The sequence below is a fragment of the Ustilaginoidea virens genome, chromosome 5, assembly GCF_000687475.1.
Source record: "Ustilaginoidea virens chromosome 5, complete sequence".
Lineage (NCBI taxonomy): Eukaryota > Fungi > Ascomycota > Sordariomycetes > Hypocreales > Clavicipitaceae > Ustilaginoidea > Ustilaginoidea virens.
Genome location: NC_057320.1, coordinates 4,031,424 through 4,051,186, shown reverse-complemented (window position 1 = coordinate 4,051,186; position 19,763 = coordinate 4,031,424). Strand labels below are relative to the sequence as shown.

The window sequence follows — 19,763 nt, the reverse complement described above, 5'->3', positions numbered from 1 at the left end:
TTCTTCTTGACGGCTCGAAACCGCAAAACGCCGGCACAACAATCGTGTCGTGTGTTTGTTTTCTATCCTGGTCTATACAACGCAAACACGCTTCGCACTTTTCTCAGACTCGGACAACGCTATTCTTCCCCGTGCTCCCCAATATCGCTTGGCGCACAGCAACGCCGGCTCCGGTTTCTCGGGGACAAGGTATATATACATAGTGTGTGTAAATGACATCATCAATCGTACATCGTTCCTAGCCTTGAAGCAGCATGCTTTCTTTCTTTTTTTTTTTTTTTTTCCTTTTTCTTTTTCTGCTTTTTTCGATCAAGGCCATTGTGCGCCGCAGACATGCTTTCATGGCTCATGAAATCAACGTCGCGCTCCGCCCGCTTTCTCGCCAAACGCGCCTCTCCTTCTTTCTTTGCGCACCAGGCAAAAATGCACTAGCCAGTACAGGCATACGGCGGCCATGAAGCCCGTTGCCACCCAGGTGATGGTGTAAAACTTGTCGCCTCTGCTGGCTGAAATGCCAACCTTGTCCCCAACCTTGTTGACCCCTCTGACTGCCTTGTTCGCGGCAACGGTGACCATGATGCTTCCGATGAGAACTGAAAGAAAGCCCAGGGCGGCAATCGGAAAATTCAGCAAGGCGACCCGGCGCAGGTCCGGCTTCCAAAGAGCAACAAGACTCGTCAGCACGGAGAGGCCGATGAAGCCGGCACCCAAGACGTAGACTATGAAGAGTCCGAGCAGAGCATTGTTGAGGAGGTTGACGGCGTCTTGGATGCTGTCGGGCCAGTCCAGGTCGGCTAGGTTGAGCTTGACGGGACCGACCTTGAGTTCGTGATCCAGGATGGCCGTCAAGTTGAGACGACCTGGAGACGGGAGCAAAGTCAGAAGATGGGCAGGAGCAGAGCAGCAGGATGCGCCTTCCTAGGCTTTTGCTGCTGGAACCGGGTTCGACTTACTATCCGGACTGGACACGGTACAGTTTGTCACGTTGAGTCCAGGATTCGACGCCGTTGTGTTGGGCGAAAACATGCCTCTGCACGAGTCCATGACGTGCAAAGAATACCATTCGGATATGCCGAGCTTCTCAGCAAGTTTGTCGGCCACGTGGCTCGAAATGTCGTGGAGTTTGTCTTTGGCGTCGTCTTTGGCATCATGCCACCAACCTTGGATATCGCCGAGCAGGCCGCCTTTCTTATCGCCGTCTTTTCCTTTGCTCGTGTTGTTGCCGTCAAAAAGAGTGTGACCTATCATGGACGTGTTCAACTGTTGGAAGCAATCAAGTTGGTTAGCAAGGGGGAGGGGGGGTGTTCAGGGAATCTTTGAATCAAGCGTACCCGAACCACGGCGTAGTCCTCCATGAAACCCTGCTTGTGACCGGCAAAAAGCGCCAGCATGCACAGCACGAAGCTGACCACTGCGAGCGCCAGGGGGAAAATGGCGGAAACCCGCCCGATCTTCATCGTGGCAGGGTAATAAGGCACTGTTCTGGTGTTTTCCGGTCGGGTTGGTTGGACTGGTTGATACAGGTCCGGCGCCTCGCCCACAAGCAGAGAAAAAGATGGGAGTCTCGGAAGAAGGTAGCCTCGAGACTCGGCAAGTCAAGGCAACTTTGCTCTGCACCGAGAGCAAAGGGGAATCAAAGTTTGAGCGTGGCGGAAGCGAGCTGTCACGGACATGTCGCCAAAGGCGGGTGCTGCGCCAAGGTCGTCTATGTATACTGCCGCCACGGGGATGGAGGAGCGATTCGCCTGCAAGGCGTCTTTGTTCTCCATCTGCGTCAACCTCGTTTGTGATCAAGTCCAAACTAATGATAAGCCATGGGCAAACAAGGGGTCAAAGTGTTACAAGGGACCCCCCCCCCCTGTGCACACTCTCTCTTCAGTGGTTAGTCTGGTGGATGAGACTAGAGGGCGGCGGTCTTGGTCTTGACTCTTACCAGCAGCAAACCAGCCAGCCGCTTGGGCGCGTCTCCTCGGTCCAACCAGCACAGCACGTTGGGGCATGGGAAAGGGGCTACTGGGCTGCAAGTTCAAAAGCCGTTTGGAATCTCTGCATGTCTCCAACGGACACGAGGTGCTCTTGTTTGCCTGCTGGTCGTCTTCTTCCACGGTTGGGGGTTGGGGTTCTCGACAAGGCTTGGGCCGACATGGCCGCTCTGATTGGTGGCGCCGTGCTGGGCGAGGAGTGAGGAGAGTGAATCGGGAGTTGAAAGAGCGAGGAAAGAACGACTTGCCCTTGCCCTTGCCCTTGCCAGTGGCGCTTTCTGATTGGGCGCGAGGGAGACGGAGGAGGAGCAGGCGGCTGGGGCTACTGTATATATTTCTGGCCATGAGCGCCTAGGAATGGGCGGGATGGGCTGGTATGCGGCGCCCGACAAGGGTTAATGCTGGGCGCATGCGGTATGACGTCGCCGTGCCGGTGACATTCACAGACTGGCACGGGCTTTCCTCTTTTTTTTTTTTTTTTTTTTTTTTTGTCGCGGCTTGAAATGAACAGCGACATTCCCTTTGTCAGTCACATGACACGCTCACAGGGCAGGCAGGCAGTTGCTCACCAGCATGAACTTTACGATGATCGAGATTGCGCGCCGTGTGCCCCAGTTTCCACCCCCCCCCCCCCCCCCCATTCCTGGGACAAACATTGCCAAAGTTTTGACTGCCACCCCCACACACTCCATGATCTCCCTCTTTTGCAATGCGAGAGCGTGACTCCAAAATGCGGCAGTGATGGAAGCCGACGGTGGATTTGCTGCCTGGGCAGGTGAGCGAGGCGTGGGCACCAAGCACCCCGCGCTAGGTTAGGTTCCTACATACCTAAGGTTAGAGGTGCCGGGTCGCGTTGCATTTACTTTGGCAAAGCTGTCAGAGGCATTGTTTTGCGACGAGTTGAAGCACAGAGTATAGTCGGAGAGGTCGCCGATAGAACCTGCTGGCCTGGCACTCGCAGCCACAGGTCGCCATTTACTATACTAATAAGTCGGGGAAGCCAGCGCAGCGTTGTGGTGGTTGCGCAAGGTACATATATATGTACCTGCTCCGGCAGTCGGCAAGTCGCTGCAAGTAGCGGAGTGGCTTGCCCTGGTCTCTTGCCCTGGTCCCTGAAACTCTGGCCAGGAGAGAGACGGTGAGAATTGAAAAAATGCAAAGACGCAGCTCGTTGCTCGAGGACCCTTTTACAATGCAAAATGAAACAAGATGAGGACAAATACAACGAGAGAAGGGGACTGGAGAGAGAAGGCATCACGCGGCTTATTACTGGCTGAAAGGCCGCCTACTGCCTTAGGTACCTAGGTACTAGAGGTAGGTTATGTCGATACATGGTCAAACCTATTGGCTGCCGCCCAGACCCCCCACAGCCACCCCCCACAGCCACCCGTCACCCGCCAGCGTCAGCCCCTCCAGCGCCCAGCCAGCCAGCCAGCCAGCCACACATAGCCCCGGGCGACGAAAAGAACGACGCGGCAAAATCCCCCAAAAACAACATCGCCCGCCCGCCATCCGCCATCCGCCATCTGCCATCCGCCATCGTCACATCCTCTCCTCCTCCCGTCAAACCTTCTGCCATCGTCCTCTCGCCAGGCCATCGCGCCGTGCCCTCCCGCCGCTGCGCAAACGCAAACGCCAACGCCTACGCCTACGCTCTCGCCGCTCGCCGCTCGCCGCTCGCCGCTCGCCATCACCACCAACCCCCGACATCCCAACCCCGTCCCCCCCGGCGCCAAACTCGCATCGGCACCCACGACCATGAGAGCGCCGTCCTCCGGCTGCCTTGTCCCCGCGTCCCGTGCCCGCTGATGCCACAGCCCGACCATGCTATAGGCGGCCGCATCCCCCAGCCCGCTCCTTCTTCTCCATCGCCCCCCTTCTCTCCCAAACAGCACACGTCTGCCTTTTTTTTTTTTTTTTTTTCCTTCCGTCCTGTGTGCGTGTGTGCGCCGTGCGCGCGAGCGAGCGCCAAACCGACCCGTTTATCCGTTCGTGCCTCTCTTTCGCAAATACCGCTTTCGCTCGGGGCACCCGGAGCTGCGCTTTGGCTGCGTGCCGCCCGTCCCGGATTCCGGCCCTTTTTTTTTTTTTTTTCGTCCCTCGTCGAGGCGAGCCGCCGCCCGGAGCAGCTTTACTCGGTCTCTCTCGCTGGCCCAAGTCTTTTGTGCTAACCCCGGAGACCCCGAGGCTCGTCATCTTCCTCGGATTCCGTTCGGTGCGGCAAAAGAAGAAAAAAAGCAACCCGATCCGCTTCCGCCATGTCGTCTTTGGAGGCCAAGATTGTGGTCCTTGGCGCCCAGGGCGTGGGCAAGACTTCCCTCGTCATGCGCTTCTGCAAAGGCGCCTTCAACTCGTCCCAGATCACGTCGACCGTCGGCGCAAGCTTCCTGACCAAGCGCGTCGTCGACAACGACACCGACACCATGGTTCGACTGCAGATATGGGATACAGGTTCGTCTTTCCCCCGAGTTTCGCAACAAAAAGGAAACACAAAAAAAGAGAGTGAAAGAGAGAGAGAGAGAGAGAGGAGGGAGACCTGCCGCTGTCTGCTTGCCATTTTCGCTAACATCCACCGGCGTCGCAGCTGGCCAGGAACGGTTCCGATCCATATCTCGTCTGTACTACCGCGGCGCAAACGCCTGCATCCTCTGCTACAGCATCACCGACGCGCAGTCGTTTGTCGAAATGGGCGCCTGGCTCAACGAGCTCCGGCGCAACCTGCCCAGCGACGTGGTCCTGCACGTCGTCGGCACCAAGGCCGACATCGTGGCCCGGGACCCCTCGGCCAGGCAGGTCCCCTTTGAGCGCTGCATCGCCTACGTCGCCGAAAACCTCGCCCCGGGCCTGGGCAGCACGCCGCCCCCGACGGCCACCTCCCACAGCGGGCTGCCCGGCTCCGCGCCCGCGCCCGCGCCCAACGTGGTCGAGCCGCGCACGCCCAGCTCCAAGCGCAGCTCCGGCTTCTGGGCCCAGGAGGTCGGCTGGGACGCCTGCCACGAGATCAGCGCCGAGAGCGGCGAGGGCGTCGAGGAGGTCTTCCGCGTCGTGGCCAGGAAGCTGGTCGAGCAGAACCGCAAGATGCAGCAGGCGCTGCTGCTGGCCACGGCCAGCCCCGGCACCCCGGGCTACGAGGCCGGCATGGATGGCGGCTACTTTGACGGCGTCAACCCGCGCGGCAGCTTCCGCGTCGGTCGCGACCGGAGGAGCTGGCTGTTCTCCCCGGCCTTCTCGCCGGCCGTCACCGTCGACAGGAACGGCGCCACACCGCAGGGTCGCGACGACGCCGACGACGCCGCCAAAGCCCGCCGCCGGTGCTGCTAGGCGCGCCTCCGTCACCGACCCGTGGCGGTCGTGCCCAAGAACATATCAGTATATATGTATGTGTATATATATATATATATATATATACCCGGGTGGGCCGCTCATGGCTCAAACAAGCCTTGCTCGCGTCACGGGTCAGGCCCGCGACGCGTCATCCTTCAACATTTACAACGGATCCGGTTCGCCCGTCATCCGTCATCTCCTTTGACGAGTCGAGCATCTGCCCGTACCCACGGCCAAATACTCCTTTCCCGACTTGGGCCCATTATCTGCATGCTGTTTTCTTTTCTTCTTCTTCTTCTTCTTCTTCTTCTTTCTCTTCTTCATGTCCACGTCGCATCTTTTGCATAGCACTGTAGCTGCATGTTTTCCCTTCATCTTGGCGTTGCGGCGACTCCTGGTATACCACTAATTCATTGGGCGGCGTGGCATTTGACCATTTGGCCTTTTTCTTTTCTCCCTGATTGCATGATGGCCAGGTCTTTCATGCTCTTGTGTGTGTGTTTTTTTTTTTTTCTTTTTTTTTTTCATTGTTCGTCTCGATTCGGCATGGTTTCGGTATATCCTATATCCTACAAGGCTCACATGGTGGCTGGTTGTCGCAAGACTACTCTTCTTATATATACCTGTATTTTTTCCTTTGATAATCCCCTTGCCCAGTTATAGCAAGTACTTTGATAGTCGCTACATAATTACGAGATTCCCCTGCGTTTTCCCTGCCAAGAACATAGTCGCTACGTAATTGCAAGAGTTTCCTTGCGTTTTCCCTGGTAAGGACCTATGGTAAGGACCTAATTGCAAGAGTTTCTTTCCCCTGCTTTTCCCCCATCACGGACTTTTCTCCAGAGTCAACCGTCGTCGTCTTGCGTCGCAGCAGGCGCTGGAATGTCCACGCCCAGGAGCCGGTATTCCAGTCCTACGTATCCGTCGCTGACGACCAGCACGTCCACTTTCCTGGCCTGACCTTGCTGCGGCTCCGGCAGCTTCATGACAACCCTGGCGGACGGCACGCCGGTGCTGGTCCACGTGGCCCTCTTGACGGCAATGACCTCGTCGCGTTGCACGTCGGCGACTAGCACGAACCAGCCTTCGGCTTGGGGCTTGGGGAACCTGGGCGCGTAGATGCGCGCGCCGCGGTCCACGAGAGCGTTGACGCGCCTCAGAGCGACGGTAAGGGAGCGCCACGTGACGTGCTCGGCCGACACCGACACGTCGGGAAGCAGCGACGCGGCGTGGGCGAAGCGCGACAGCAGCTGGCTCGACCCGAGACCGAGGCGCTTGCCGAGGCTGGCCACTTCCGAGGGCTTGGCCGCGCCGACTTCGGCCAGCGTGGTCTCGTCCTCGGTCGAGTCGGGCTCGATGCCGGGCAGGATGGAGACGGGGGCGTCGGTCGGCCAGCGGGCGCACTTGATGCACTGCAGGAGCTTCATCATCTGCAGGCACGAGGACAGGTGCCCCAGCTCGGCGAGGACGTCGACGGACGCCTGGACGATGCGGATGGCCTGGTCCAGCACCGAGGTCTGGTCGCCGACGTAGTCCGTGATGGGGAGCTCGATGCGCGACATGTGCGCCTGCAGGAGGAGGAAGGCCTTGACGTGCGGGTCCCACATGGGCAGGCCGAAGGCGTGGCCGGGATAGGCGAGGTTCGCCGACAGCGTGTCGTTGACGCGGTCCTCGTTGTGGCGGACGGGCAGCTCGTCGTACTCGGCGGCTCGGGACATCCAGGAGAGCACGTCGAGGAAGGACGCATTTGCCCTGGCGTGGCGCACCAGGTGGCGGATCGTCTTGTGCGACAGGTAGTAGTAGCTCATGATCTTGCCGAGGGGCGTGGCGTCGACGTCTCCGTTGGGCAAGACCTCGACGCACCTTGACTGGGCGAGCTCGTCGAGCGACTTGTTGACCATGTCGACCATGTACTCGTTGGCCAGCTGCTGCGCGGCCACGGTGCTGTGCTCCTCGGGCGACAGCTCTAGGCCGTAGTACGAAGGGTTCTTGTGCAGTCTCCGGAAGAAAAAGGTCCACGTGAGGTAGTCCAGGGCGTCTTGCTTGGTGACAATGGTTCCGGCCGACACCTCGGCGCAAAGATGGTTGTCCAGCACGGTGTGGAGAGACGACTCGACCGGGAATCCGGTATGCAGGAAGTGCTTGTAGAAGTCCTTCTTGGCATCTTGCGTGAAGATGCGCGCCACCCCGGAATTGTCAAACTGCGGCCGCCCGGCCCGGCCCAGCATCTGAAGCACGTCGGTGAGGTCCATGTCCCTGTACCCTTCAGCCTTGGCGTCGTAGAACTGAGTCCCCTTGACGACAACCAGGTGCGCGGGCAGATTCACACCCCACGCGAGGGTACTGGTCGCTACCAGGATCTGGATCTTGTTGTTCAGAAACAGCTCCTCGGACAGCTGGCGATCAGACTCCACCAGGCCGGCGTGATGAAGCCCGATGCCGAAGTTGATGGCCTCCTTCAGAGCATCGTCCTTGACCCGTGCGAGGTTGAGCTGCAGGTCCTCCTCGTCCATGCGCAGAAAACGGCGAGGGTTGTCCTCCATGCCGCAGAAATTGATGAGGTCTTTGGCCGTCAGGCGAGTCTGTCTACGAGAGGCGACAAAGACAATGACTGGCTTGTTGGGACTGTGGTTCTTGATGGCCAGGAAGGTTGGCCGGTTCATGGACTGCATCAGGGGGCAGAACCCTCGGATATTCGGGAAACCGTCAATGTAGAGCTCCAGGGGTACCGGACGGACCGAGTGCTTGAAGTTGAAAAGCCCTTCCTCGACGCCAAGCCAGCTCCCCAAGTCGGTGGCGTTGGCGCACGCGGTGGACATGCCAAGGAGGCGGACTTTGTTTTTGGTCAATGACGAAATGTAATTCATTCCTACGTCGGGGTGTCAGTGGCTTTTTTTTTGGGTCTTTGTGTGTCTTGATCATTGGTTTTTCCCCGGGAAGGGGGGGCAACATTGGCACTCACGAGAAACAATAATCTCCAAAATGGGACCTCTATCGCCTGCAAGCAAATGTATCTCGTCAATTATGACCAAGCTCACCTGCCTGACGTAGCCTCTGGTCTGCCAAGAACGTGAGATGCCGTCCCATTTCTCAGGAGTTGTGATTATTATGTCGGCATCCTTGATAGTTCGTGTGTCCGGGGTATTATCGCCAGTCAGTTCGACGATTTTGAGTCCAAGAGGGCGGGCCAATCTCGTCCCCCAGTCTTTGACGCGCTCCCGGACCAGAGCCTTCATGGGAGCAATGTACACGACCTTGGACCCGGGTCGCTCCCGGAAAGCCCACCACATGGCCAACTCGGCCGCGACCGTCTTTCCACTGCCCGTCGGGGATCCGAGGAGGACGTTGCCAGGCGTGTGGTACAGCGTGTGGAAGATTTGAGTCTGCATCGGGTTGAAGAACTGGAACCGCTGACCGTAGATTTCCTCCAGGCCGGGATTTTTCAGAGCCGAGATGGGCAGCGGCTGCAAGTTGAGAAGGTCCGTGTACACGCTTTCCGTGTCAGGGCGGATGAGATGCTGAAACGAGACTGGCGTGACCGTCTCGGCACCGAGCCACCTGTCGGATACTGCCCTGACGTAGATTTGCGTCGGCAGTGGGTCTGATAGCGGGATGGTGAAGTTTAGTTCGTGGTCGTCGTGGAGCTTTCTCCTATTCAGGATGAAGAACTCGTAGTGATAGATCTCGGAAGTTTCAGAGTTCTCGACCCAGACATAAAACGACTCCGAGGTTCCGTGGACCTGATCTTTCCACGAAAAGTCCGGAATCACGTGCAGCTTGATTCGCAGCACGTCGCGGTTCAACGGCGCGATCTCTGCCTCCACGTGTACCGTCGGGAAGCTGCTCAGAAACTTGGCAATCGTCTTGCCCGCGCTGTGGTTGTGCACCAGACCGCCGATTTCGGCGGGTTCCAAGTCTTTCAAGGTCTCCACGGTGAGGTTCTCCTTGGAATCGAGCTGATTGAGCACCGTCTTGGGCAGGTCGAACTGGTGCAGCGGATGCTGAAACGGCCAGATTCTCTTCTCAATCGACTTGGACAGACTCAGCAAAACCAGGCACTGATGGCCCCATTTCCTGTTCAGTGCGAGCATGAACAGGGCTCGGCAGATACGACCGGACTGCTGGGCAACATAATTCATGTCGTTGGACAAGGCGAAATCTTCCGGCTGCTGTCTCGAAATGTAGGACTGCAGAAGGATGTTGGTCTTGGACTGGGGCGTGTCGATGCCCCCGTCGACATCGCAAGGAACCACGTTGTCCCTGAAATGCGTCAGCTCCTTGGCCTCGTTGTCCCTGGACTGAATGTTGTCAAACTCCCCACTCATGCTGATCATTTTGAGGATGTCGGCTTCAGTGGCATGCGGCTGCATCATCGTGTTGAACACTTGGATGCTTGTGTGAAGAATGTAGTACTGGCTCGCGATTCGGCCAATGTCCTTGCTGCGCAGCTCTTCGGTCCTCTCGTTGAATATGATCATTTGGCATTGCTGCAGAGTTCTTGCAGCCTGAATGGCAAGCTGTCGTCTCCTCTGCACAAGAGTAGGGTCATCCCGGATTTCCGCCCATTCAATGCCGTACGCGGTTGGACTTCTCTGCATGCGAACAAAAAGGTACGAGTACCCAATCCATTGGACGGCGTCTTGAACCGATGTCACAGTCCCCAGCGCAATCTCAGCATTGAGATTATCAACGAGTTTTGATGAGAACTTGGACTCGATTGGCTGCTGCTCGGTGATGGCCGTCAAGTAATGCGGCAGCTTATCTTGAGTCGTACAGATCATGCCGATTCCCGTGTCTTCGAATTGCGGGCGGCCGGCACGACCGAATATTTGCAACACGTCCAGGATACCGAGGTCGACGAACTTGCCATCTTGAGCGCTGTATACCTGAGTTCCCTTGATCACTACCGCAGCGGCGGGCAGGTTCACGCCCCAAGCCAGAGTAGCTGTGCAGCACAGCACCTTTAGGACGCCTTCGGCGAAAAGCCTCTCCATGAGGTTTCTGTCAGCTCTAGCCATCCCAGCATGGTGTATTCCGATTCCTTTGGAAAGCAAGTCCCGTATGTCTTTTGCACGAGATGAATTCATATCCCTCGAGGCCTGCTCGAATTTCGGATGGCTGGTCGGGTCAAACAGTTCCATGCACATGTGTTCAATGGCCTTTTGGTGAAGCATCCTGGCCGTGACCATTGTGTCTCGCCGCGAATGGACGAATACCATGACTTGATGATCCTGTTCGAGCATTTCTCGAACCTTTTGGAATGCGACAATGTCCAGGTTGTCCTTGGATTGCTTGGAGCCTGCTTTGCCCTTGACGCCGATGAAGTGCTGCTCAAGAGGCACAGGGCGAAAAGAGGCGTCAAAGTAGAAGAGCCCAGCATACTTGTTGACCTTCAAAAAGTCGGCAACATCGACGTAATTTGGCAGCGTGGCACTGAGCCCAACGATGCGGATAAGCGACTGCGTGCTCTCTACCTGACGTTCGGTCCTCGCGACAAGAGACTCGAGGACGGCACCGCGCTCATCGTGCAGCATGTGCACTTCGTCAATTATCAGAAGCCTCACTTTCTGAACCAGCTCTGTATCGCCCGTCCCTTTTCGAGTGATGACATCCCACTTCTCCGGTGTGGTGACGATGATTTGAGTTTGCACGATTTCCGACTTTGTGAGTTGCATGTCTCCAGTATATTCTCGGCACTTGATGCCCAGCCATGCGAGACGCCTCCCCAACTTGTCGGTAACTTCAGCGGCAAGCGCCTTCATGGGGGCGACGTAGACAACCTTGAAGTCATCCATGTCTACTGCGAATTCGGTTGCCTCGGGATTGTACAGGGGATTCGGGAGGACGTGCTGCCCAATGGTGTGCAAGATGGTCAGCATGGCGGCATCGGTTTTACCCTTTGGCGTTGTCAGCATTTTCAAAGTCGAGCAGTGACTTGTTCGCCCTGGTCATCATCCTACCGCGCCAGTGGGGGCACAGATCAGCATGTTTTCGTTTGTCTTGTACCCGACCGGGAAGACGAGGCTCTGCATGCGATTGAGTGTCTTGTAGCCCTTGAAGGTGTTTCGGCACAGTCCGTCAAGGTCCGAGATCTTGACCAGCTTCTCGCCAGGTCCAAGCACCCCTTTTCGCCCAGCGGGAACATAGTACTCTTCGTATTTCTCGAATTGGCGACGCTCGCTTCCTACCGGCAACCCGTATTTCTTGCCTGAATAGCTCAGAGTATTCCCGGCGTGATAGGCTCTGTAGACATGGGGGTACTGTGGCTCCCTTTTGGAAGCCGGAGCTAGAGATGCCGTCTTGTGCTCAAAATCCCGTTGCGTAAGGGCGGCCTCTCGTTCGGCCCTGCTTAACAATCGACCACTGCTGGCAGCCTCGCCACGGCCATCGGTTTTGAGAGACGCGAGGATACGCCCTTTCCGAGGCAGGATATCAATGATGAATTCAAGATGGTCGAATCCAATCAGGTCCGTGAGTTCAGCCTGGAGCTCGTCATCTGACCGGCCAGACGCCAGCAGGTTTATCACCTGGCTCTGGAAAACGTCGGGTGCCAGGCCGTTCTCAAAAGCAATGACGGCGGATTTGTCGAGAAACCAGTCCGAGATATCGCCTCGAGGAGGCACGTCTTCCCCCGCAGTCTCGGCCTCGACAGATTCGCAGCTGTAGTCGTCGGCGTCGCGGCCGGATATGAAGTCCCACACGTCTTCTTGGCCGTCGTTTCCAGACAGACACCCTTCCCAATCGTCATCATCCGAGCTGACCTCGTCGGTTTGGGAAGGGACAGGAAGATGAAGATTGGCAAGGGCAGCTTGCATAGCTGAGAACTGTAGTCTCCATTCCGCCTCTGCTGCCGTCAGCTCGTTGGACGCCATGTCTATCCAGCCTCTATGTCAGACTGGTTGAAAGGGTGCGCTATTGAAAATGAAAGTCGGTACTTGTCTGTGTCTGAACTCGTCCCGACCCGAAGGTTGTGATGAATGTAGATTCTGCTATCGAGTGGAACCAGCAGTCCACTTTTGGTGTCATTGAATTCGGCACGGTAATGCGTCACTGACAACTGCCTGGACAATCGGTGGGTGCCCTACAGAAGACCGCCCGCAAAATCCTTTGCTGGCACGGGCTGGAGCCTAGAGGCTAGGAGAAGTAGGCGCTGGAACTTGGAGGCGCCACACCGCCACACCGCCACACCACCTCCACTGAACTTTCCCGTATCCCCGATAAACCTCTCGCTGTAAGGTATCGTGGCAATATCTTGGAGCAAATCGCCATATATATAGTGTCTGGTATTCTCAAGATATGAACCCATGAAATCCGTTCAGACCTGGATGTAAACTCTTGTCTGGTGCATTCTTTTCTCGTCCCCTTGCTGGCCTCCCCTTCTGCCTCGCAGTCACTCCACCACCACAAGTACGAGTGCTGGACAGGTACATGTCTGGTACTTTACCTCTAGGTACCTTAGGAGGTAGGAGGTAGCTGATTGACTGTGACGTTGACAGGAGGAACATGACTACCAGGCAGATTTTGGTAAAGCACATGTAACCTAAGCCATCTCAATTGCCTCTTCCAACTTCCAGGCCTTGAAGCATGCCGCCACCTTGCTCCTCAAACTTGTCACGTATCACGAACTGCAAAGGACGTGCCAGGTTCTTGTAAACGAAACGCCGGTGGGGCTTGACCCAGCGCCCCAGGCTCAGACTCAGCGCGGCATCTGCCCTGTGAGCCATTGACTGCCCTGTGAGCCACTGCCCTTTAGCCACCCACCCTGCTGATGGTACATATGTACATGTTTGTCCCGGCTCTTTCCCAGCCCCGTACACGTACAGCCAGCCGCCCGTGCCATCTCCCATCCCTAACACTTCCAGTAGGCACGACCAGTGACCACCAAACCTCCCTCCCAACCATCACAACCTCCAGCCGGCCGCCCATCCCCGTCCCCGTCCCTTTCTCCCACGGCAATCCTGCTCCGCCATATCCTTCCACGGCTTCTGCGCATCGGGCCCCTCTCCCACAAGCGTCGATTCCTCGCTCGTCCCCGTCAAAACCTGCACAACAGATCCCCCGCCTGACCAGGGCGTCACGTCACCATGAAGCTCCACTACATTGGCGTAAGGCGACGCCCATCCCCAGCGTTGACGAGCACGTCCCGTCGACGCCGCTCCTCTGTACGAGACGCAAGCTCACGCCCGGCTCGCAGGTCATCCGCAACGAGAGCAAACCCGCCCACGAATTAGTCGCCGAGAAAGAGCTCAGCGCATACTCTCGCTTCACTCGTAACAAGTCAGCCCTCTTCCTCGTCCTCTTTTTTTTTGTGTTTCTTTTCCCGCCTTGCACTTGTTCTCCAGTCTGAGCAGGGGAGATGCTGTTCTTGGCTTCCATGTGTCAAGGCACCCTCAGCAGGATGCGTTGGTTGACCTGGCGTGATGGTCCGATAGCTATGGCGAGTTCATGACGCTTTTCGCCAAAACGGTGGCTGAGCGGACAAAGGCGGGACAACGGCAGGACGTCGAAGAACAAGGTACGGCGATCGACTGCATTGCGTTTCCACGGACGAGCAAGAGAACTTTATTTTTTTCCGTGGTCTTTTCCTTTGCCTCGGAAGAACCCGTGTCGTTTTAACATCGTTGCTGCTTCGCAGACTACACTTTCCACGCCTACGGCCGCAGCGAAGGCGTCTGCGGAATCATCATCTCCGACCACCAATATCCCGCCCTTGTAGCCCACCAACTGCTCAGCAAAGTCGTGGACGAATTCCTCTCCAATCATCCTCGCTCATCCTGGCAAAGCGGTACCCCGCAGATCCCTATGCCGGAGCTCAAGGACTATCTCACCAAATACCAGGATCCCCAGCAGGCCGACAGCATCATGAAGATACAAAAGGAGCTAGACGAGACCAAGATTGTGCTGCACAAAACCATCGAGAGCGTTTTGCAACGAGGAGAGAAGATTGATGATTTGGTGGCCAAGAGCGACGGCTTGTCTTCGCAGAGCAAGATGTTTTATCGTACGTATCATCTCCCCAAGGCTGCCTCAAGTACTGCTCCCAGGCCAGTAGGGTTTTTTTTTTTTTGTTTTGGCATGAACCTAACCGCGACGCACCTTTAGAGCAAGCCAAGAAGCAGAATTCCTGCTGTGTCTTGATGTAGGTTGGTAGGGAGGAGGTTGGGGTAGGATTCGCAGCATCACATCCTCTTTTTCTACTCTCTTGCTTGATAGATGGAACAGAATTGTTGTCGTCCCGAGTTGGCCATCATGTCCGGCGCGTCGACATACTTTCGGCATCACACACACCCGACAAACTGGTGATCCACCAATCCTCCCACATCCCCAGCATGTCGGCGGATTAAGAATTAAGGAGCTAGGACTGAGTTTTCTGGCTCAGAGGAAGTCTGGAACTCCACCAGGATGCCGACCAGAGTAAGGGAAAGCAATGTGTAAATGAATATCTCAGCATGGAACAAACACTAACTAGTGCCCAATCAGAGGGCATCAAGTGCTCCGCTTTCGCTTATGTAGCTTCTATAATACATACTATGTCCTATGAAGATCAATCGCTTTCAGGAATGCCAACGTACGTCACGTCACAGTCCACCACCCCGCTGCGGAATCCAGCCCGCAAGGGATATCAATAGGGGTTCGAGCTCAAGCTCTTGCCTATGCCGAGAGACAAAGGGAAAGAGGAGAAGAAGAAAAAAGAGCAAAAGATGGAAATGAAAAAAAGGTAGTGTGTGTCACATGATGAATGCCATGAGTTGCATGCAGAACGTGGTCCAGCCACGAGTCTGTCAATGTCCCGCCCGGCTCTAACTGCCGCTGCACTTATTGATTGACCAATGGGTCGACCGTGCCAGGAAGCTTGCCACGGGTGTTTCAGCGGATTCTTCTCTTATAGCGCCTCCCATTCCACGCGCTCGCTGCTTCGTATGTGTTTTGATGGCGACGATGGACTCATTTGAGCTTTACTAATCGGGGCGTCGCGGTTGTCGCCGCCGCTAGTCGGCTCCTCTTCGAGGACCTCATCTGCCATGAGCCGAGCATTCGGCTCTGTTCCCGCGATATGCTGATTTGACGAGCAATAGACACTTGAATAGCATCTTGCAGTGCTTTTTCTTGCTCCGCGACAGGTTCTTCTTCCGTACGGCTGCTCAAACTCGAGGTCAAGCTCTCTTGTGCATCTGAAGAACACTTGAATGCTGGTGACCAAGTGGCATGTTGCGCTGGTTGTGGCTGTGTTTGAGCAATGTCAGTTGTGGATGAACATGCTGAATTCTCCGTCCTTGTAGAGGACTCCGGATCGATTTGCGCAGCAGGTGGAGAGGACGACGGCCCGGTATGATTAGCAAATCCGTCAGGATCATCAAAAAGACTGGCTGTGGAGTTGGATCCAAAAGTCTGTTGCATAGGTGACTGAATGTGAAATTTGGACCGCAACTGCACCCGAGCGCCTTCATGCAAGGAAGCGTCGTCTTCCGTGCAGCTATTTTGCAGCTGAGCAGACGCAAGCCTTACGATGAGCGGGTGCTTTGACTGCTCGTCATCATACTGCTCTGCATTTGCGTAGAATTCCGATGATGGCGTCATGATGGCAGGGGAGGTGTTTGATCTGAGACGAGAACCCAGTTGTTGCAATGGGGGGGCCGCCTGTATGTGCTCCAGATGCAAGGGTGGAATGGGCGGCAAATCTCGATCTCTTGTGAGATTTCGGCGCGAAATAATGCGCGCTTCCCTCTGATGCCCGTTGCACGAGTTGTCTTTTCCGAGTGCCCGCAAGTCGTCACTGGTATTTTGCCGCGGGGCGACAAGACTTCGACGCTGCTCAAGAAGACTAGCGAACATGACACTGTACCGCTCCAAGGTCGCGGCTGGTATTTCCACATCAAGCAGCAGTTGCTGTATTTCACCTTGAAGCGCAGCCCCGGTCCGGCCTTGGGCGGCTTGCTGTAGACCCGGGACTTCGGAGATTAGAGGGACTATTCCAGGTGTTTCGGAAACATGGTCAAGCCTCCTCAAGTCGGACGCGGTAGGTTCTGTGCAAGGTCTTTCGAGTGGTTTCTTTTCCAGTAGAAAGGCAATCTCTCTGGAACGCTCAAACCCAGCCCCAGAAAGTCCTTCAGCGGTAAAATCTGCACGGGACGGGTTCGTGCTTGCTGCGAAGACTGGCTTCTGCAAATCACAGGGCGGGCCATCATCCTTTATTCTTCTAGGTCTGGATCTTGCAAAAATTCCCCTTTTCCAAGACTTTGATCTAGAAAGAAGATTCTTCTGATGTTGTCCTTCGGCCCTGTTATCCCCTGTCGCTGAAATCGTCGTTACAACTTGTGGCCGGGATGGGTTCCAATGCCAGTTCTGGTGAGCGGCAGGGCTTGCGGGAGCCACGTCGCTGGCGCCTATTCCTGCTGTATCCGCCTCCTTCACAAGAGGGCCGCTGCGTACTGCTGATGTCGTGTCTCGACCTTCAGTAAGAGGTTTAGAATAGAGAAGTCGATGATTCGATCCAAACCCGCTCCGGATATTGTTGTCTGTGTCCTGGATTACTGGACGATTAATGTGCTCCTTGGTGATTTCGGTTGCATTGTCAGTTCCCTCGGACTTTGGTAGACGGCTTACGGGTTGCCGCCGCCTTGAAGCTGCTCGCTTGATTCGATCCATAAAAGCAAGTAGAAGCAACTATCAACCCGGATACGGCACGGTGCTCCTGGGATTATGATGGCCAAAATGAAGCATCGCCAAAAGAGAGGCGTCGGGAAACTGAAGCCACAAATACTTTCAAGCTTATATTTTCTGTTGTCGTTCTTCAGGAAGTAGATCGCGAGGGCCGGCCAGCGTATGACATGGACGGAGAGGTGACACGGTCGTAGTTGTAGAAATATCCGCTCTTTTCTAAGAATAAGAAGAAGAATAGAAAGAGAAGACGATGCAGCCAAGTTTCGATATTATGGGAAGGGAGGATTATTCCACAGAATAGCCTGTCCCGTGCGCAGCAACGTGGTGCAGGTGCAGCTGTCTCCCCAGGCGCAGCTTTGAGGCCGCCTTGACTTGGCGCCAAAACGTCTCTCGTTGCTTCGATATTACTCCGCGCTTTCGTACGGATTATCTGTCAGAGATTGCCAGGGACCAGGAGATGCAGCGGTGTGGTGGCGCACGAGAGATTGATTGCAGGAGCCGTTTCGGGATGCTACGTCAGGGATCTTGCAGCGGCCTGGTCGCCTGGGTCGAAGTTCCAGAAATATCCAATGAGATACCCACCGCAGCAAGATGGTTGAAAGACTTGAGACTTGTCCAGCCGAAGTCCAGGGCTGCCGTCCAGGGACGAGGTTGGTCACGTACGAAGTACTGCTGGTTTGGGTTTGAGCACAGAGCAGGCACACACGCAATGCATCTGGTCCAACCTCGGTGCTGATGGCTGATGCCCATTGCTGGGGGCTTCTTGACCGAGACGTCACAGGCCAAGGCAAGCCAGCGCCGGTGCCAGTGCCAGTGCCAGTGCATCAGCTGAAGGGCCAGGCAGAATCGGCATCTTGAAATGTCCAAAACGTTGTCAAGCCACGGGGACGGACTCGTTCACCTGCATTGTGAAGGCTCCGCTTTCGGCTTGCTGGTTGAGGAGAATGCTCCGTCTTGTTCCTGCATAACGCAAACTTAATTCCGGGGCGTTTGCCTCCGAACCATGTCCTATCCAGTTCTGTCCTGTCCTGTCCTACTCGCGCCCGGGAGCCTTGGCCAAGAAGACGGAAACCAGACGCGACGGAGTGCCTCCATGTCCGTCCCGTCCCAGTCCTGGGCTTGAATCGGCTGGGAGGGATCAAGGGACCCGTGCACAGCTGCCAGCTGATGCCTGGGGTAGTTGGGAGACCTGGAGGCAGCCAAAGTCGGCGAACCGGCGAAACACAAAGTGACGGACGAGCTGCTCATGTGCCCACAAACAGGCGTTCTGGTTCTCGGCTGTCAAGTCAAATGGGTAGGTACAGTTGCATGCAGTTCAAACTTGTTGCATCTTGGAAACGTTGAAAGTTTTGACTCTGTACTCTATCAATCTTTGCTCGCCTGCAAGGGCACCAAGGTACGGAGCACCTAGGCGGCCCCACAACGCTAGCGAAATTGGAAAAAGCGGAGATAGCCAACGGCCAATCATGCCGCCCAGATTTGGACATCCATGCAAGCGGCGTTCCCCTATCCTTTGCATCCATCCCTTCTTGTCCTTCTTGTTCCTTCTTGTCCTTCTCGTCCTTCTTGTCGGAGTCGAATCCGACCGAACATCGGGTCACCGAGTGGATGCAGCCTGCTGGACCTGCGGATGGATTCTGGATGTGGCATCCAGCAAAGTCCGCATGCGCATGACTCGACTCACCTTCCCGATTATCCCGCGATCGACCTTTCGAAACCAGACATGCATGACAACGTGTTGGAGAAAACACGCAGTGGGGCGGTGGAATTTTCTTAAAGCCGGGCCATTGCAACTAGCGGACGGCGGCGAGCATGTAGACTGACCTAGCTGCTCCAACTCATTCGACGCTAAGAATAGACGTCTGGTAATAGCTCGTAGCAGGCAGGGCTAAGCCAAGTCCTGGGGTAGGCAGCCAACAATATCCGCAGCCCTGAGCGGTGAAGCATCCTTTTTCACAATGAAAGAAGAGATGAGTATCCTTTCTTCTCACGCCGTGGTTTCCCAGCCGCGTATCAGAGCCGTATACGCTTTCTAGAGCGTAGCCGGCCGCCGTTTGCTGGAAACCGGAGCGTTTACCTGAAGCATTTTCATTTTTTTTTTCTATACTTTCTTTGTGAGGGGGGTGGCCATGGACAATGAGCACGGGTCAGGTCAATCTGATAAAAATTGGAAACCCGTAATGCGGTTCATCACTTCTTGGGCTAATTCCGTTGGTTTGACATGTTGTTTAACTAAGGAGGGGGGAAAGCGAAAAAGCAGAGCAAATTGACAAACTGACAAGCTGACAAGCTGACAAGCTGACAAACTGACTGGGAGAAACAACGCCGTCCCCTTTGGCTTGAGGATGGCAGAAATCCTTATTTGTTGGCCACCCAGCTAGATATAGACATTGCCTACCTCGTGTCTACAATTATAGAGAGCGGATAATAGACAACGATGAATGCTGTGTGATCTCGGGAAAGCTTACTTGACAAGAGCGGTGAGCAACTACGTTGCCCTGCGGAAGAGGGCATCTGGACTTTGTCGAAAGTGGGAACCGGGAGTGCCGATTCTTGCATTCCCTATCATCTGTGCTCGTAGTGTGCAATGATTGCTGATTCTATTCTCAACTACCCTCGCGTAGTAAAACGCATTGCTAATTGCTAATTCGCAAAATCACGTGATGGACAACCCAGAGCGCTTACGCAGCTCCAGGGCGTCCGCCCTATGCCCGGTACCAAGGCACCTTATGCAAGGCCTGGTAATATGCATCAGCTTAACAGACACTTTTGAACCGTCGTTGCAGTGTTGTTTCG

The 19,763-nt window shown here is 55.6% G+C and overlaps 5 protein-coding genes across 5 annotated transcripts; 2 read left to right on the top strand and 3 right to left on the bottom strand.

Moving 5' to 3' along the window:
- Positions 1 to 354: 354 nt before the first annotated feature.
- Positions 355 to 1,457, bottom strand: UV8b_06811 (uncharacterized protein; the record flags this gene model as incomplete). The annotated part of the gene is made up of 3 exons (XM_043144308.1): positions 355 to 860; positions 954 to 1,260; positions 1,332 to 1,457. 3 exons carry the CDS (start codon positions 1,455 to 1,457, stop codon positions 355 to 357), a joined length of 939 nt encoding a protein of 312 aa, XP_043000243.1.
- A 2,783-nt stretch (positions 1,458 to 4,240) lies between these two features.
- Positions 4,241 to 5,303, top strand: UV8b_06810 (uncharacterized protein; the record flags this gene model as incomplete). Its single annotated transcript, XM_043144307.1, has 2 exons — positions 4,241 to 4,433; positions 4,567 to 5,303. 2 exons carry the CDS (start codon positions 4,241 to 4,243, stop codon positions 5,301 to 5,303), a joined length of 930 nt encoding a protein of 309 aa, XP_043000242.1.
- An 848-nt stretch (positions 5,304 to 6,151) lies between these two features.
- On the bottom strand, positions 6,152 to 12,178 carry UV8b_06809 (uncharacterized protein; the record flags this gene model as incomplete). Its single annotated transcript, XM_043144306.1, has 3 exons — positions 6,152 to 8,175; positions 8,269 to 11,203; positions 11,267 to 12,178. The coding sequence occupies 3 exons, from the start codon at positions 12,176 to 12,178 to the stop codon at positions 6,152 to 6,154; spliced, it is 5,871 nt and encodes a 1,956-aa protein (XP_043000241.1).
- Positions 12,179 to 13,390: 1,212 nt separating this feature from the next.
- On the top strand, positions 13,391 to 14,449 carry UV8b_06808 (uncharacterized protein; the record flags this gene model as incomplete). Its single annotated transcript, XM_043144305.1, has 5 exons — positions 13,391 to 13,411; positions 13,501 to 13,583; positions 13,739 to 13,821; positions 13,942 to 14,307; positions 14,409 to 14,449. 5 exons carry the CDS (start codon positions 13,391 to 13,393, stop codon positions 14,447 to 14,449), a joined length of 594 nt encoding a protein of 197 aa, XP_043000240.1.
- Positions 14,450 to 15,251: 802 nt separating this feature from the next.
- On the bottom strand, positions 15,252 to 16,952 carry UV8b_06807 (uncharacterized protein; the record flags this gene model as incomplete). The annotated part of the gene is made up of 1 exon (XM_043144304.1): positions 15,252 to 16,952. The coding sequence occupies one exon, from the start codon at positions 16,950 to 16,952 to the stop codon at positions 15,252 to 15,254; it is 1,701 nt and encodes a 566-aa protein (XP_043000239.1).
- Between the last annotated feature and the right edge of the window lie 2,811 nt (positions 16,953 to 19,763).